We start from the raw sequence: 17741 nt of genomic DNA, 5'->3' as shown, positions 1-17741 counted from the left end.
AAAAAACACTGAACAATTGCCAGCACAGATAATAAAGAGAGGCAACACAAGTGCACGTACACCTATGTAACATGGCACAGTGGCATGGGCCATGCCAAAGTCACGAGAGCTCTTAGCATTCATAGAATCTGCTGCCCAGAGGCCATGGCCCTGCTAGGTCTTCTCAACCAAGGAAGGAGTGGAGACCATAGAACCAAAATGTGAACCTCCAGTCCCACAAGGGAGTGATCTCTGATTGTCTTCTCAGTTTCTCCTTGGTATCCAGGAAAGCTTTCCCAGTGTCTTCAGTTGTCAGGAAGGACACAAGCAAATTCTCCTGACCATATACTTCACCTGAGTTTAAGAGGATGGGAACGACTTTCCTTTAGGGGAACATCCGTTGCTTTTCCTTCTGATCCCTCTGCTTGCAGTCCAGGACCAGCAGCTAATTTTTATCCCATGGATGTGGCTGCACCTGATCTGGCAGAATAGAAATCTACAGGAGGATACGCTGCAGACAGCTTCTTTCAAACTTCTTGGACACATGAGTCAGTTGCTGCCACCTAGTGGTGAGGCCATTGTCAATGCTGCATCAAAAACCTCAAACACCCAGGCAGTTTATACTGAATAAGCAGCAACCTAATTTTCATATGTAATCTACACTTGGCTCTCACACCCACATGCAAAACCCAGAATCATTAGAAAATATATATGCATATAAAGTTATATATAGTACATAATGTGTGTGCATAACACGTTACATCTTAGGGCACGTCTTCACTGGTAACGTTAAAGCGCTGCCATTACAGTGCTTTCATGTGGCTTGTGTAGTCACGGCAGAGTGCTGGGAGAGAGCTCTCCTAGCGTGCTAAAAAACCCACCTCCACGAGGGGAATAGCGCCCAGCGCTGGTGCACTGTCTACACTGGCACTTCACTGCGCTGAAACTTGCTGCACTCAGGGGGGTGTCAGTGTAGACAAGCCCTTACACACCCACACACAAAATGATAAAACACTATCACCCTGGGCAAACACTTTTCACAAAGTAATCACTCCATAGCTGACCTCTAAGTTCTCATCCTTAAAGGAAACCTGAACAACACCTTCAAAAGATGAGCCTGAGAGCTTAAATTCATATCTTTGCTAGACACTAAAAACCACAGACTGAATAAAGACACTGGATGTATGGCTTAGTACAACCCACCTATCCTCCTTTTTTGTTCTTTGACAGCAGAGGTGTTAACTGGCTACTTCACTTTGAATGGTCTTTTCAAAAACATGTGTTAACACCTTACCCTAAACAATCTGTTCCACCTCCTCTTTAACTGCAGCACTCTGAGGTCAGGTCTACACTCAAAAATTAAGTCAATCCAGCTATGGTCACTCGGGTGTGAAAAATCCACCTCCAAGTGAGAGAGGTAAAGTGACCTACCCACTGGTGTAGCCAACCTAGCTACTGCCTTTCCAGGAAGTGGATTAACGACACTGACAGGAGTACCCCTCCTGCCATTGTAGCATTTCAGGTGTTGACAAGCCCCAAGAACCTTTCCCAGATCTAAAGAAGAGCTGTGGGTAGCTAAAAAGCTTGTCTCTCCCATCAACAGAAGTTGGTCTAAGAAAAGCTATTACCTCACCCACTGTATCTCTCTACACCCACACACAACTCTTTTTTACAAAACTTTCAAAATGTATGATTGCAAAAGCAGCCATCCCTCACTACAGTCAATGGATAGGTTCAGTCCCCAAATCCCTGTGATCAATCCCAAGGGTTTTGGTTTCTTAGATTTCTTTTCAATTGGTTTAAATGGATTCAAAACTGTTTCCACCTCAAAGATGCATCAGAAGAGAGCAACCTGTTGAAATCAAAGGGCCAGGCTCCTTTGGGTCAAACTACTGCTCATGGGGAAAGGTGTATTTGAATTGCATTCAGACTTTGTAGTGCTCTGGACTTTTTGAGGGTAGTAATCATCTGGCTCTTCGGACTGAGGTGCTTTTTCCAATTGAAACTTCCCTTTTCAGGCTGAAGGCATTGTCTGAGGTGTCCCTGTCATGGCAAGATCAGGCCTGGCTTTGCATCCCTCCAGGATTGTGCTAGCTGGCAGAGATTGGGCACCTGTGGAGACAGAGACAAACATGGGAGAGGAGTTATATAAAACAATACAACAGTTCAAAAGAGCAGTTGTCCGTGTTTTACCCAAACCAGCCCACTGCCACTAAACAAAGGAGCAGCCAGAACACGGATTATGCTTTTGGGACCAAACTTACATCTACCTCCTTAGCAGAGACTGATTTGCCATATGGCAGTCAAGAGGCTGCTCCTCCACCACGCATACTCTATGGCATTTCCCCTCATGCAGTCTCCTTCAATGTACAGATGCTGGCGTAGACAGGAAAATAAAATGCAGTGACCAGATTCCACAGGAAAGAGCTCCTTTGGGGTGGGACAGGATAAATGGTGCAGAAAACTGAGGAGGTGGTAATGTCCGCTATGCACCGACACACATACACTCACTGCTCACTTGGGATATTGCTGACTTGGGGCATTGATAAAAGTTAGGGCTTGTCTACATTGGCAAGTTTCTGCGCAGTAAAGCAGCTTTTTGCGTTCAAACTGCAGCTGTGTCCACACTGCCAAGCCACTTTGTGTGCAGAAACTTCTCGGTTGCAGAGCTGTAAAAAAAAAAAAAAAACGCCTTGACAAGAGTCTAACGGGTATTTGTGCAGAGGCTCCAGCGTTCTACTGCCAGTGTAGACACTTGTTTGCTTTCTGCGCTGTAATTGGCCTCCGGAGCTGTCCCATAATGCCTCTAGTGACCGCTCTGCTCATTGTTTTGAACTCTGCTGCCCTGGAGACAGGCACCCCTCCCCTTTCAAAACACCGTTTCTGACGGCCCTTACGTGCTGTGCTGATCTGCTCTGGGACACAAAGCAAACCATTAACGTGGAATGCTCTTGCTGTTGAACACAGGGGCAGGTGTCTGTGTATGTGTGAGAGAGAGAGAGAGAGAGAGATTGCTGTGCAGAGAGCCCAGGGAGGGAGGCAGGGGCTGATGTTGGGGTTTCCCGCTCCCCCTGCCTCAGGACTAGTTGCTTCCTGCCACTGTCTGAACTTACAAGACAGTACGCGGACACACTGTCCCCAAAAAACACACTGTCTCTCTCCCCCCCTCCACATACACACACACTTCCTGTCACACACTCTTCCCCACCCCCCTTCCCCTTTCAGTTGAAAAGCAGCTGGCAATGTAGTAGGATGCCCCTGGAACAATGGGATTGGGAAATGCATTATGTGATGCTATGCCGGCCCCTTGAGGCATTGCAAACCCTTCCCAAAGCACCCTATGGCCAGTTGCACAGTGGGATAGCTACCACAATGCACTGCTGTCTTTGCTGTGGAAAGAGCTGCTAATGTGGATGCGCTCCAGGTCACAAGGAGCACAGTGTGGACACGCAACAGCGTTTTAATAAAAGTGATATAACTTGTGGCGCAGAAACCTGCCAGTGTAGACATACCCTTAGAAGAGATACAGAGTCAACTGAATTAACTTCTATATCCCCTGGGATGCATACCCATTAGGGAGAAGGGTCAGTCTGGCTCACAGCTCTTGCTTTCTATTGATCAGTGCTTTAGCTGTGAAATTCTGGAAATGAGTGGGAAGTCACTGCTTAATCTTGGAATCACATAAAGATAAATACGGCACAGGGACATGATTAGCTAACGATACTGCAAAACACCCCCTGGCTGAAGGAATGAAACATTTAGAGCCAGGGAACATATTTTAAAGAGTGTGTATGTGAGAATTTCCCTGGCTTTCCCCTTTACTAATCAATGTGCGCTGTTGAGTCAAGTTGTGTATGGGAACCTGCCCAGGCACTGCCATGTCTCTGTTCCAGTCAGAGCTTCTGTTTCTGGGCAGGGCTATGCTTAAAACGCTGCAGCTGCGCCACTTTAGTGCTTCAGTGAAGCTGCTACTACGAGGACAGGAGAGCTTCTCCTGCCAGTGCAGATAATCCACCTCCTTGAGACGCGGTAGCTATGTCGACGGGAGAAGCCCTCCCACTGACATAACCCCCAGTGGAGACACTGGTTCTCCACTTGGGAGGTCCTCCCGTCTCTTCATGTGTCATTATAGAATGCCTGCATCTGTAACTTTCACTCCATGCATCTGAGGGAGTGAGGTTTTTTACCCACGAAAGCTTATGCCCAAATAAATCTGATAGTCTTTAAGGTGCCACCAGACTCCTTGTTGTTTTTGCGGATACAGACTAACACGGCTACCCCCTGATATTTGAACCAGTGGAGAGAGCGTTATGTTGGCATAGCTGCGTCGCTCAGGGGTGTGGATTTTTCATGCCCCCTAAGCGACGCAGTTATACTAATGTCAGTTTATAGGGTGGACCTGGCCTCAGGTTTCTTACACCAAAAAGATTGGGATATAATCTCATTTTGGCCCCAAAACCCTTGGAGAGCAGCTGAGTATACTAAACAGCTCAACCCGGCCCCAGCCAAAATTCCCCTTTCTCTCATTTGAAGTGAGAGCGGAGTGATCTGAGCAAACCTCTGTAAGACAGAACAGCTGCAAAACACAGGCACAAAGGAGCAGCACATCAGCACATACACACTGACATTAGGTTTAATACACAGATTACAAGCTTAATTCCAGGAGATCGTGCATTTAACACTGCCATGCTGTGGCACTTGAGACATGGCTACAGGAGGAAGGGTAGAAGCAAATTAGTGGGAGAGATTAGGATCCTCATTTTCACCTTCCTTTCAGTCACTTAGTTAGATCTCTTTTGTTCTAGAAAGCGGCTCTTAATTGTGGGAATAACTGCTCGGTCTTCAGCATAGCCCTCTTGGACCAAAGGTTTCTCTCATGGGATTGGTTTGAGGCATACGGTATTATCCTCCCATTGTGCACGCAGCAGGACACGTGGGCTGGCAGGGTAACTTCACCAACGTGAAGAGGAGAATGAGATCTCACCCCTACACTGCTGCTAGCCACAGCATTAACAGACCAGGCCTGGAATGTCAGTGTGTATGGAGGTCAATAGGGCCACACTAAACTAAGGTACTTTCTACAGCCACTTGCTTCCTTTGGGAGTGTTCTAGATTCAATCTAGCAGGTCTTTTCCATTGCTGACATCTCTGACTATAAAGCAGCTAACAGAAGTTAGACCTTCACTAACTGACATTCTGAGTGGATGAGAGAGCGTTGTGCAACAGTGTATTGTAAAACTTGTGGGTTTTATGCCTGAGCAAGACTATTAATCTGTGTGTAGAATGTCAGAAAAGGCTCCAATCCCAACCTATGACTTGTATGTTTCAGTTGGTATTTTCTTAGGACAAGTACTAAGATTTATTTCAGGCCAGGGTATTAAGTGAACTTCTCCCTTCCACACCCCATTTCTTTGCCTTAGTATTGTCCAGCTCCTCCCACCTCCCAACATTCTTAATCACAGAATTAGACAGTTACTCTGTGTTAAAGATGCCCTTGAGAGGCTCTTACCTTCATTCAGATGGACTCTGATGACCCCATCAGGGCATTTTCTGCAAGTTCTTTGGCTGTTCCTGAACCAAAAATGACTTTGTCTGATTAGAAAAACGTAAAGGTGAAACCAAACTTAGCTGGAGTCAGGAACTCAGGCAGCCACAGGCAAATACTAAAACAACCAGGATCTCTTAGGAGGTTTGGTTTACAATGTGGGTTCCAACGAGCCCCCAGAGACGGCTGAGCTATTGTCAAAAAAACTTTGAGCAGCAAACTCTTTGGAAGGTGCATTTCTCCAATGGAGCTTAAAATCAGACAGGAAACTTTCACGGGGGATTGTCTGACATTCTGCTTAATGCACAGCTGCTCAGTATTAGTAAACGTGAGGGATATTTTATAGATCTCATTTACGTGTCACATGCTCCAGACTGGTCCTGCTAGTGCCTAGCATGTGTTACAAGTCACTGCATGGAATAGAATTCAGTGTTGGTTCTGGCCAGTGGCCCTTGGGGACTTTGACTGGAGCAATATTGAGTTCACCCCAGGAATTTCAGGTAAAAGAGGACGTGTTGCTGGGCATGAACAGTGGCCCAAGGAATGTGAGGGTAATTTGGATGTAACACCAGTTTGCAGCAGTAGCCCCACAGACTTCAGGGACTGGTTTAATAAAGAGTCAGTAAAAGTTTTAAAATTTCACTGCCAGCTGTTTTAGGGTCCAATTTAGAATGGATTCTCTGGCTCTTACATGCCATTCTGTGTTGCAGTTCTGGCTACAATGACCTATGCTGGGACACTGAGTGATCCCCATTCAAATCTATTACACTAGAGGGTAACAGATGCAGAAACTTTCACTAGTGAGGATAAGAATCTCAGCTTGGCACCTGCCTTTTGAAGAGAATTTATGTTGTCCACTGCAGAATATATTTCAGGTTCCATGTCCAAAGTAGTACAACAACAAGGAAGCTAGACAGACAGACAGGCGAACAGAAACAACCATATATATATAAAAAGCATAGCACAGAATTGACTTCTTAATTAAAAGCATGTAATTGGGGAATTGGCTTAGATTCAAATTTCTTTTCCTGCCTTGGCTGGATGCTCCTATCATGCCCACAGCAGGCATGGTAGCCTGTCTGACTCTCTCCTCCTGGAAATGTTTGCATGTATGAATTACAGGGATCTGGTTTTAACGGAAGCATACTTGTCTGAGGCTCTGATCCACCTCACCCTGAGAGCTATAACAATGCAGCCACATTCCAAATCCTTGGGAGATAACAGCCTACTTCTGAAACCAACAAGCCTTCTCCTGCCATACCTTTACATTCAAAGTTACTTCTTTCTTTAGATGGGAACTGAAAGACTCTGTACCTCCAATGACCTCCCTTGACTCTCATGGTTACAACAGGACTAAGGTCTAAAGTAGGCCAGGGAGGAAAGCTGGTGGAATTTTTCAAATAGTTTATTCATCAAGAAATGTAGTTTCAGTTAATCTGAAACTATTTGCAAATACAACAAGAATTCACCAAATAGTTTTGGTCAAAATGTTCATTTTTGGGCCTTAGACACCATTCCAAAACCAGCTGGAGTAGGAGGAAGTGGTGGGGCAGTGCCCACCTTATAACCTTTAGCCCAGTGGTTAGGGCACTCAGCTGGAATATGGAGACCCAGGTTCAATTTCTCATTCTGCCTGATGTGGAGCAGGGCTCTGAACTTGGGTCTCCTGCATTGCAGGAGAGAGTGCCCAAACCACTGGTCTCCTCAGTCTCTCCTGTTGAAACTGTTCCACTGTGTATAAATGATCCAATAGTTATCGGGAGCAGGAACTTGAGCCTCTCATCTCCCAGGTGAGTGCCATAACCACCAGGTACAGAGATATTCTCGCTGGCCCAATGACTATTAAAGTACAACAGCCTCAGCACGAGAAGGAGTATAGCAGTATGGCTCTGGCGCCAGAGCTCTGCGGGCATAACCCCATAGTGGACTCAGCCCATGCTGATGGAAGGGGTTTTTCCACTGGCACAGGCCCACCTCCCTGAGCGAGCTCTGCAGAAGCACTGACACCTAGCTGTATCTTCCCTGGGGGGCCAGGGTTGGCATAACTACATCAATAGGGGGTGGAGTTTTTCACACCCCTCAGGGATTTAGCTATGTCAGCCTAAATTGTAAGTGTAGATTAGGCCTGAGAGAGACCTTCCCCAGAATATCCTACAGTCCAGCGGTTAGGACACTCCCTTGCAATGCGGGAGATATAAATTCCAAAGCCTGCTCCATATCAGGCAGAGGGAAGAATTGAACCCTGGCCCCGGCAGGCCAAGGGAGTGCCCTTACCATTGAGCTAAAGGCAATAAGGAACACCTTCCCCTCTCTTCCTCCTCTATTCTGTGAATCTAGTGCTTCTCCTCTTTGCTTTTATTTTTAAAGAATGCCTGAAATGGAACATTTCATTTGATAACAATTTTGGTTGAGATCGACTTTTCAATTTTCTGTTTTGGTTTTTGGTTTTATGTTTTGTTTCATTGTTCGGAACTTCCAGAGAACTAAAACCTCAGTTGTTCACCCAGCTTTAACTGGGAGCTGTGCTCCTCATCCTGCTCTCAGCATCTGTGATGCCATCAACACTAGCAATGGAAACACAGAGCACAGAATGAGAGTCTTGGCTGATCATTTGATTGTCTTCCTTTTGTTTTAAAAATGTATTTGCTGGTAGCTTTTCATTCCACACTTATCAGGGACCCTATTACTGAACTTGGATCTTAAACACGTTCTTTTAAAAAACGTTTCTGCCTATTTAAGGCAGGAATTGTGATTCACCCTCCCCCACAAAGCCTTCCCTGATCCCTCGCCGCTCCCACCCCATCCCCTCTGTGCAATGGCTACTTCGGAAGCTATTGTATGGTAAATATCGAGACAATATGAGCAGTACAAGCTTCACTGCATTACCCCTGAAAGAACTGGCAGAACTCATTGTATTCCAATGGCTGCCACATTCAGTTTCCTTATTCGGGGAGAGAGATTCAGTGGGAGTGTAGGGAAGCAGGGCAAACCTGGGACGTTTTTGGTAAGTGACTTCCTTCCCTACCTCCCTTAGCTGTGCAGCTCTCTTTTCATTGCCTCTGTACAGATATAACCTCTGCAGCTCTGAATCTGTGGTACTGCCCTCTTTTTAAATCTCAGCCCTCTTTCCTACATCTCTTCATTTCCAACGGTCCTTCAATTCCGTTCTGTAGTTGTACTACTAAGCACTATAAAACTTTTTGGAATGAAAGATGCTTCACAAAATACCTTGCACTGCATGAAAACCCTGATAACAAGGCCCTAAGCTGCTTCCAACTCCTACTGCTTAGTAACTCGCACCTGCCCTTACATGCAAAGTGGTTGCCTCCTCGAAAGTGAGCACAGTGTATACTGCTCACAGAACACGTGGCATATCTCTTGATTATTTTAAAGTGCATGTGATAATCCAAGGGTGGGGGTGAAGGACTAACTTGAATCTAGCAACACTGAAGTCCATGAGACTATCCCAACCGTACCCTAAATGTTCTCAGAACGTAAAATTACTTCTGGGTGAAATGTTAACTTTCGCAGAGGGATCAGACTCAGATCATTCTACTATGCTCAAAACTGGGGGGGCAGAAGAGGGGATCCCCATCAAGGGCTTGCTGCCTAGGGTGAGGATTTCCCAATATTCTCATCAACCATTCAGTCAGCATGTACTGGACTTGCGGAACGCAAAGGTCCAGCAAGTCCCTATTTTTGCCTACAATAGTGCAACCCAGGTTTTCATCTCAAAATAGGCAGCTAATTTTCAGCTTGTCCCATGAGGTATGTTCAGCCATCCTAGCGTCATTGCAAAACAGCAAGGGGCTTAACCCAACTGTGCAGTCAGTTATGGAGGCAATAATACATTGCACAACAGAGTCCAAAGGACAAAGCTGCAGGATAAATACTGGTGACCACTCTTATTTAATCATATTCCTCTGTGTATAAAGATCATTGTCACTCACACAAACAGCTGAAAACCTTAGGGCATCTAGTCATTAGGTAACCCTTACAAAGCCTAAACTCATGGCCCAGTTGGGGGAACTGGAGAGCACCTAAGAAAGACAAAACCAGAGACAACTTAAAAGAAGACAAAACCTGCCAGAGGGATTAAAAACAGACAACATACACATCTGGGTCAATGCAAAGTTAGAGGCAAAGCAGCGTCTGCATGCACATTAGCTGCCATAGAGACAAGGACCCGGCCCTTGTAAGCGACTGACCTGCTGCTGCCCTGCAGTTCCTCCAGCTCCTTCTGCAGCTTGGCACTTTTCTCCTCTTCCTCCTGGAGCTTCCTCTTCACCACCCGCAGCTCCTGCTGAGCCTCACACTTGATATCGTTGGCCACCACCACTGCAGTCTGTAGGTCAGCTTGAAAACGCCTCCACTCCTCTGCATCTTCCTAGAAAGGGCAAGTACAAATATGGGCTGAGCACTGTGGGGAATGTCCCTACTAGAAATGGGCACATCACACATTGCAAATCTCTTTCTCGGTGATCACTGATCACTTTTGTGGCGTGTCAGAGTTTCATGACGATACTGAGGTCACAACAGATGTGTGCCATTTGGTAATGACAGGATTGCCAAAAAAAGAATTGACACTAATTTGTGTTACCTTTTCCATCTGAAAAAGTAAGCAGAGTACTTATTACCATTATCCACTTTCTAACAATCTTAGGGTTGCGATAGCACTGGAGGACACACATTGCTGTGGAAAGAGGAGCTCCTTTCTGCTTCATGTCCCATCATCAGCTATACAGCCCTGGCCATCCCAAAGCAGGGGAAGATCATGGAAAAAGAAGCACAAGTGTCCTGGAGACCTGGACTAAACCACTGCAAATTACAGGAGACTCGGCCTATTCCTCAGCTCCCTCATTGACTGCCACACCTGCTTCCCCTTCTTTGGGGAGAAAGGAATTGAATAAAGCAGAAAGGATGTGCTCTGATATTCAGGTATCAGGTGGAGTTGGCAGTTCCAGCATTTTTGGTTTGTGCATATATTTACTCTGGAAATCACAGCTGGAGCCAAAGGGCCATATCTTCACATAAATGTCCTAGTGATGTCAGTAGGACATCTGCATGTGGACTGATGGCCTGGGATGGTTTTTTATATGGAACACAGACACTTGGACAGAAACACATCTTCTTTAGGTCAGTAACAGAACTTTAGCAAGCTTGTTCTATCAGCAGCAGCAAATGGGCTTTGCCTGTTGGGATGGTCAGTAGCACAGTTATTTAAAAACTTTTCTCTGTATATTAGTTAGTTAATATTTGTACATAGCTTTGAAATGTAATGTGCTACCTAGGTGCCAAGGGTTATTACTTGCTTGTAGAATGTGTGTTTCTTAGATGCTAATGTAATAGGCAGATCTTCTGGGCCTGTTAAATGTTGCTTCACGTAGACATAGAGGCCTGCATCAGATATAGACTTGGGCTTATTAATCCTGGTCTGGCAGAGGCTTATGGGATCTGAAAAGAGACTGATGCCTCTAAACAATAAATGTATTGCCAGGTGCTGCCCAGCCAAGCAGCGACACTGCTATCAGATCAGCCTGGATTGTGCTTTCCCTCTCAGACATAGAGAAAGTCAAACTCCGCTGAGAGTGAATGGGGGAAGTAGGGGAGGCCTTTTTTTTTTTTTTTAAAAAGATATTTTGATAGCCAGGAGATGAGTCTTCTGAAATGAAAGGTGGTGCCTGGCTCAAAACCAGCATTCAGATGAAAACTCAACTGCTGCCTTCACCATGCTGAGGAATCTGATTATCACCTTTATCTGCTTAGTCAGACCCTTCAGCTGCCTCTCCAGATTCAGCTTGTGCTCTTCGAGCTTCATCACGTTACCTGCAAATAGTCAAGATGGGGAAAACTATTAGAGACGTGATGGGAGTGGGAAGGGTGAGGGAGAGGGAAGCAGCGTCCTTGATGATACCCATGGTAAAAGCCATTACTGAACCAAACTCTTCTCTAGGAGACAGTGGATTTAACAGTCAGAAACAGCCTTACATTGAATAACCATGTTCTGGGCTTTGTCCCAGATATGGAAGCTTATAGGACTGTATACACATTACATATTCATTGGGGTTCCCAACTCTAGATAAAAAGTTTAGAAAGTGAAATGTGCAACTCATGCCAGCAGGTGGCACTTTTCCATTCCCATAACACCACCACCACCGCCACCTAGCTCTTATATAGCCCATATCACCAGATATTGAAATATTTTACGAAGACAGACAATAAACCCAGTTTAAAAGCCAACATCTGGATATGGGCAATATCCCATTCAGCTGTAGGATAGAGAGTTTGGAGATTTTCATTACTATTATTTCTACAGCGCCATGCGTACGTGTAGTGCTTTACACACAACACACACACAAGTCCCTGTCCTGTGCAGACTGCAGTCTACATTGCTGAGACTGATCGAAGGGGGAATTTCTCCAGACACCCTCCCTTCCCTGCACTACTGCAGGCTGTGCCTCAGCCTTGGCTCTGGGCCTGCTCCACCTACTCTCCAGGTCACTGATGAGCTGGTTGTTGTGCAGTTTGATAGCACGTTGCTGCTCCACCTGGTCCTCCAGCTCAAAGATGGTCTCCTTCAGGTTTCTGATCTCAGACTCATTCTCAGAAGTTTTCTCCTGCAGCTTCAGGCTGGTTCTGCTCAGCTGTTCAGCCTGTCGGTCATACAGCTCCTTCAGCTGACTACATTCCTTCTCCACCTGGAAGGAAGGAAAGAAAGCTGGAAGTCTGCCCTCGCTTCTTAACTGAGCTCACTGACAATAAGACAGACCCATTGAACGTTCTAGGCACTGCACAACTCAGGAGTTCCAACGCACCTGACAGTGAGCTCAAGGAACTGTGCATGAGCTGTGCTTTGTTAACACTCTTTTCACAGCAGAAAGGTAATAGTAGGAAGGGGCAGGAGAGGAAATTAAGTCTGCTAGATGGGAGAGAAATTACAATTCTAAATCAATCACTGCAGCCAAGGTATAGCGCAAGGCCTCCTCTTGAAAGTTCAAAGCCCCTAGCCAGTCCATTACAATGGCACATTAGGAAAGTGACAGAGTTGCGTGAGGCCTAGAAGCAGACCCGTTTGTCTACATTAACCATTTCACTGCTGCCTCTTTATGGCATTTGCAGTGGATTGCCAGGATGTACGTGGTAGAGCTGGCTGCTCCAGGGTAAGTGCACTTCCCAGACATACTGTGTCAGGAATTACTAAAGGTGAGAATACACTGCAGTTCAGCTGGTCAGTTTAGGCACAGATATCAACAGCAGTGCTTCCAAGGACAAGGGAACTGCGAGCCTCTCAGAGTAGGAAACAGGGTTCTGGAAAACTGAGGCACATGCTGCCAGTTCTGTGGACAGAGCTTGGCTACAGGGAAGCCGAAGAGAGGCCTGTGGTCTTGTCTGGGTGTCACAAATGACAAAACAACCTAATTCAATGGAAGGGAAGAGTAAAAAGGAGGAAATTTGTGGTTTAAAAATCAAGCAATAAAAAAAAGCAATACAAATTTAGTGCAGAGTCGGAGCATCCAGCAGTTTTTCATTTATTCTTCATAAAGCATAGCCCCAGTGAACACGCCAAAGCATTAGGGAGTCTCCCCTACTGTATTTAATTTGCTGTGGTCACCTACTCCAGCTGAAAGGACATCTGGATTTCCTAAATCACTCAAACTATAGAGGTGCTTTTTGGCAATGCTCACTTCCTCTCCAACTAGTCAGTTCCGCAGTTCTTCCCCACAATCCCCTCCCCTGGCCAGGAACCATGGCAGACACTGGAGCTCTCTCTGCAGTGGTGGACATTAATCAGAGGCATGCATTATAGTTACACTTGCTCTGTGACACCCAACAGTGCAGCTACACTCTGAATAACTGGGCTCAGATGGAAAATGGAATTAGTAATGATTTAGAATTGCAGGGGACTGAGGGTAAAGGGAAGAAGCGATAAACTACAGAACTAGGAGAGGGAAAACTGCTCTAAAACAAATTGTTTCTGTAGCCATTCAATACTCCAACACACAGCGCTTGATTTCAGTTTTGTAAAACATCACACGTGACATGGCATTTAAAGAATTGGTCTGGAATCCCAAACAGTGCACTAATAACGTCAGTTAGGGTCAGCTTTACAACAGTTTAACAACATATATGACTTGGGGGGTGGGGGGAGAGGGAAGAAGAGATGGGCAGTGCCAAGGACATTATTTTCTGCCCTGCAGCGGGATGGACTCAGTTATCTAACAGGACTTTTCTGTCTCCACCTATTGTCATATAGAGACAACTTGGGATCCTTGCCCCATGTTAGTGGACTCATGGACTCACATCAGCAGGCTATATGTTAATTCCCGCAAGGCAAGGTGCTAACTACACCACTGCTATGTTGCCAGATACTATTCAGGACCACTACATTATTCTTCCCTTGAAATTCCTTTACCTCATCTATCAACCACCCAAGCACCCTGAAAGGCAGAGGAGACCTACTGTCTTGGATGAAAGCACATCAGTAAAAGTCAAACAAAGACCTTCCACGAATAGGACCATACTAATTAAAAATGGAAATGACCAATCAGACCATCAAGTCAATTTCTCTACCAGGCAGGATTTAGTCCTCAAACAGATTACACTCCGTTTGAGACAAAAGCATATACAATTGCTAATGTGCTAGCGGATACTTCGTATCTGAATTCAGTAGGATGATCCAATATTATCATATTCATGTTTTTATAAAATCTCATTTGGGGCTTGATCCTGCATCATTTTGAGTCAACTGACTTGAAGCTATTGACTTTAATGGATGCAAGATCAGACCCTTTGTTCTCATGTCAGTATCACTGGTAGGATCAGTCATTTGATTCACTACTTGGTAAACCAACTGGTTCCATGATTCAGCCTGACTTTAAAATTTGCTGTTCACTAACCATCAGTAATGTAGTTCTCTTTGAGTACACTAACCTGATACTAGGAATTTATGCTTGCTCAATCAGGAAATAGACCCAATATCATGTAACCTATGAATCCAATCAAAAACTAACTAGTGTAACTCAAATTTCAGATCTTGAGTACTCACAGTGAACTGCTCATAAATGATCTAGAGACCAGGAATTAGTCCGCAAATAATTCTGAGTGAATAAATTTGCAAAAATTCCTACATTACCTGCACGTTTGTCAAAGGAAAAAATGAACGGATTAGATTATTCACTATGAACTCAGCTCTACTTCATTACTGGTCTTTGTCACATGAAGAATCCACTGTATTGGTTGATGGGGAGGGCGGGCATATGGTGACATTGAATGTGAATCTATTTGTGTCTTACCTTGGCCAGTAGACCCTGGACATGTTTCACTTCACTGTTTGCCTTCAGCAGCTCTTGTTTGAGCTCTGTACAAGCCAGTTCTAACTGATCCTTCTCTGCATGGGCCACTTTCAACATCTCTTGCACCCCAGAGTTGTCAGTGGTACATCCCATTGCATTGATCTCTGCAGCTTTTTGTTTCTCACTGTCCAACTGAGTTTTGAGAGATCCATTTTCAATCTTCAGGCCTTCTAAGGCAACTTTACAGTCCTCTAGAGACTTTGCCACCATGCTGTTGTTCTGTCGTTCCATTTCTAAAAGCCCACTCAACGTCTCATTTTCCGATCTCAGGCCCTTGATCACTTCCTGAGCATCTTGGTGCTCCCTTTCTAAGCTCCGTAGGCTGCTGGATAATTGTTGCTGGATATTGAGCAGCTTTTCTCTTTCAAACTGTGCTTTCTCAAGCAATTCTGTGCATTTCTGCTCCAGTTCAAGGATTTTCCCCTCCTGAACTTTGGTTTCTTCATTCTTGGATCGCTCTTGTAGGAGAGTCATCAGCTTTTCTTTTTCCTGACTAAGCTGTTCTGCTCTCTCTTTGTGCTGATGAAAGGAGGTCTCCAGCAGAGCCTTCTCTTCCACTAGCTTCTCATTTTCTGCTGTCAGCTCCTGCACCATTTGCTGCTGGTCTGACAGCTCCTGCAAAGTGGCTTGAAGCTCTTCTGCTGTGCTGTGGTGGTTTTCTTCCATTTTTTGTATCTTCTCCGTCAGGGAGGCCACAGAAAGGTCACTAATGTTGTTCGGAGAACTCCCTGTGGTGGAGCATCTGGAACCCTTGAAGGGGTTGCTATTGGAGGAGGTTGGCCTAGAAGGTACATCTGCTATATGTTCAAAATCAGATGCATCGGGTGACAAGGAGGCTTTAGTCACATCACTGCTAGAAGAACCTGACTTTCGCACTGCTTCTCCATTCACACGCTGTCTGGGCTCATCCGGTTCACCTCTCAATAGATTTTTTGTTGGGCTTCCAAAACTTGATTCTTGAGTGACTGGGGTTGTGAAGCTGCTGTCACCCCCACTGCTTGTTGTTGTGTCCGAGAGAGGGGAGTGCTCTAGATAAATCAGTTTCTCCTTCAAAACCCGGTTTTCTTCCACCAGGCTAGCAAGCTCTTTTTGAAAAGTCCTGTTCTTTTCCTGAAGAGTCTGTATTAATGGGTCAATGTCACCAGGTGACAATGGTAAGGTTTCTAAGTTTTGGTCTGAAGCACCAATCCCTTCAGAGTTAACTGACCCTTTGTCTTTGCATTTCTTCAGCTCACTCCGGAGCTTGGTGATTTCAGTGTCTTTCGTCTTTGCTTCTGCCAAGAGTTCCTTAACCTGGGACTCCAGAACTGCCTTGTCCCCAGTTTCATTCTCTTGCTTGGACTTGGCAGAAGGACGCAGGTGCTTGGTAGGCGTGGGTGTGCCAGAAGAAGTTGGGCTGGGCTGAGTTTTCCTGGTGTTGGCTGGACCACGCAACACAGCTCTCTCTCTGGAGACAGTTGATGAAATTTCCCGAGGAGCCGGAATCCCTGTGCGCTTCGCTGATGAAACAATTCCTTGAAGACAGAGAGAAGAGATGAGACAAATTCAGTAATTTCTTATGTGAAACAAGTCATGTGACCACAAAGTTATGGCCTATAGCTGCCATGGGAAAACACCTGGATGTCTGAACAGCTTTGGTCATGGCTGAGGGTGTGGATTTCTTCATCACGAAAACTTTATTAATTTCACATTCCCTCCTCCTCAGGAAAGGAGCAGTCTGCCCAACTTCTTCCCACTAGGCAGCATAATCTGTAGCTGCTTCAATATATTTTTAAAGTGCAATGCCAAATACCATTATGTTAATTGACTGAGAGAAAACAATTGAGTCCTTAACTATTTTAATTATATTATAGTAACTGTATTGAAATGCTTAATTAAAAATTGACAGTCAGTTTCTAGAAGAAAACCCCCACTAACCTGGGACGAGTTTCTGACTTTGGTTGTAAAACCAGGTATTACCAGCACACGTGAAATTTCTATATTTACATTTTAATCAGTTTATAAGGAATAGTTTTAATGAGAAGGAAAATTAACCAAAGATGAGCAGATTGAGATGGCTAATGGGCCAAGGATAGGGTTCTATTAGAAGAAATAAATGAGAATCCGTTTGCAAGGTAGAACTTGTGTTACTCTTGGACCTTGAGCCCAGCTGATTAGCACCAACTCTCAGCATCTTTAATGCAGCAATAATCCACTCAGAACTCATAAAAAAGGCAGATGGCACAGAGCGCTTATGATGCTGAAAGCATCTTGATCTGTTTGGTAGATGGCTTGTATTTTTTCCTGGTGTGAATGAGCAATTATTTCAAGGTATTTTTTTGTGAACCACTTATGATAGAAATTAATTGCATACCTTCACTGGAAAGCTGGGATTGCCAGCTTTCCAATAATAGATATAAGTTCTCTCCATCTTTGGTGGTGCTTCATGAGGTAACAGCTCTTAAAACCACATTATTCCAATTATACTCTTGCATAGCTATGGTTGTCTTGTGCTTGTTGAATAACATCCTGACCTGAGATCTAGTCAATGTGCACTGAAAAGGGGTTTAAATTCTCATGTAGAGTTAGTTAAATGGGGCCTCTGGAGCAGAGAAATTCTCACCACTAGAAACCTAAACACAAAGAAAATTCTGTTTCTGCAGGTTCTCAGAAACACAGAAAACAATATGGCGAATTCACCTAGAACTATTTAGCATTTTAAAAGCCCTACCAGCCAATGGGATGGATGACAAGGAGACAGGAAAGAAGCTGATGCTGAAATCTTCATTTCCAGTCTAATGACAAAGTTTTACCGGCTTACAAATTCACGATATTTAAAATGGAATCGGTGAAATTCCACAAAAATTCTGGAAGTGGTGAAGTTA

General features: G+C 44.9%; 1 protein-coding gene across 5 annotated transcripts in view; it reads right to left on the bottom strand.

The window, feature by feature from the left end:
- SPECC1 (sperm antigen with calponin homology and coiled-coil domains 1) overlaps positions 1 to 17741 on the bottom strand; it is a 143526-nt gene that overhangs the window by 56984 nt on the left and 68801 nt on the right. For 2 of the 5 annotated variants that reach the window (XM_034752290.1, XM_034752291.1), the window contains 4 exons: positions 14818 to 16391; positions 12015 to 12222; positions 11277 to 11350; positions 9733 to 9911 (listed from right to left, as the gene is read on the bottom strand). In XM_034752290.1, the coding sequence (XP_034608181.1) occupies positions 9733 to 9911; positions 11277 to 11350; positions 12015 to 12222; positions 14818 to 16391 (2035 nt within the window). Of the gene's footprint in view, positions 1 to 936; positions 2092 to 5488; positions 5572 to 9732; positions 9912 to 11276; positions 11351 to 12014; positions 12223 to 14817; positions 16392 to 17741 lie in introns of those variants that run through there. The other 3 variants (XM_034752292.1, XM_034752296.1, XM_034752297.1) reach the window with 3 other exon arrangements.

Source organism: Trachemys scripta, chromosome 18 (assembly GCF_013100865.1).
Source record: "Trachemys scripta elegans isolate TJP31775 chromosome 18, CAS_Tse_1.0, whole genome shotgun sequence".
In the NCBI taxonomy this organism is placed as follows: domain Eukaryota; kingdom Metazoa; phylum Chordata; order Testudines; family Emydidae; genus Trachemys; species Trachemys scripta.
The sequence above is the reverse complement of the archived record's forward strand: the minus strand, read 5'-3'. Positions and strand labels throughout refer to the sequence as shown.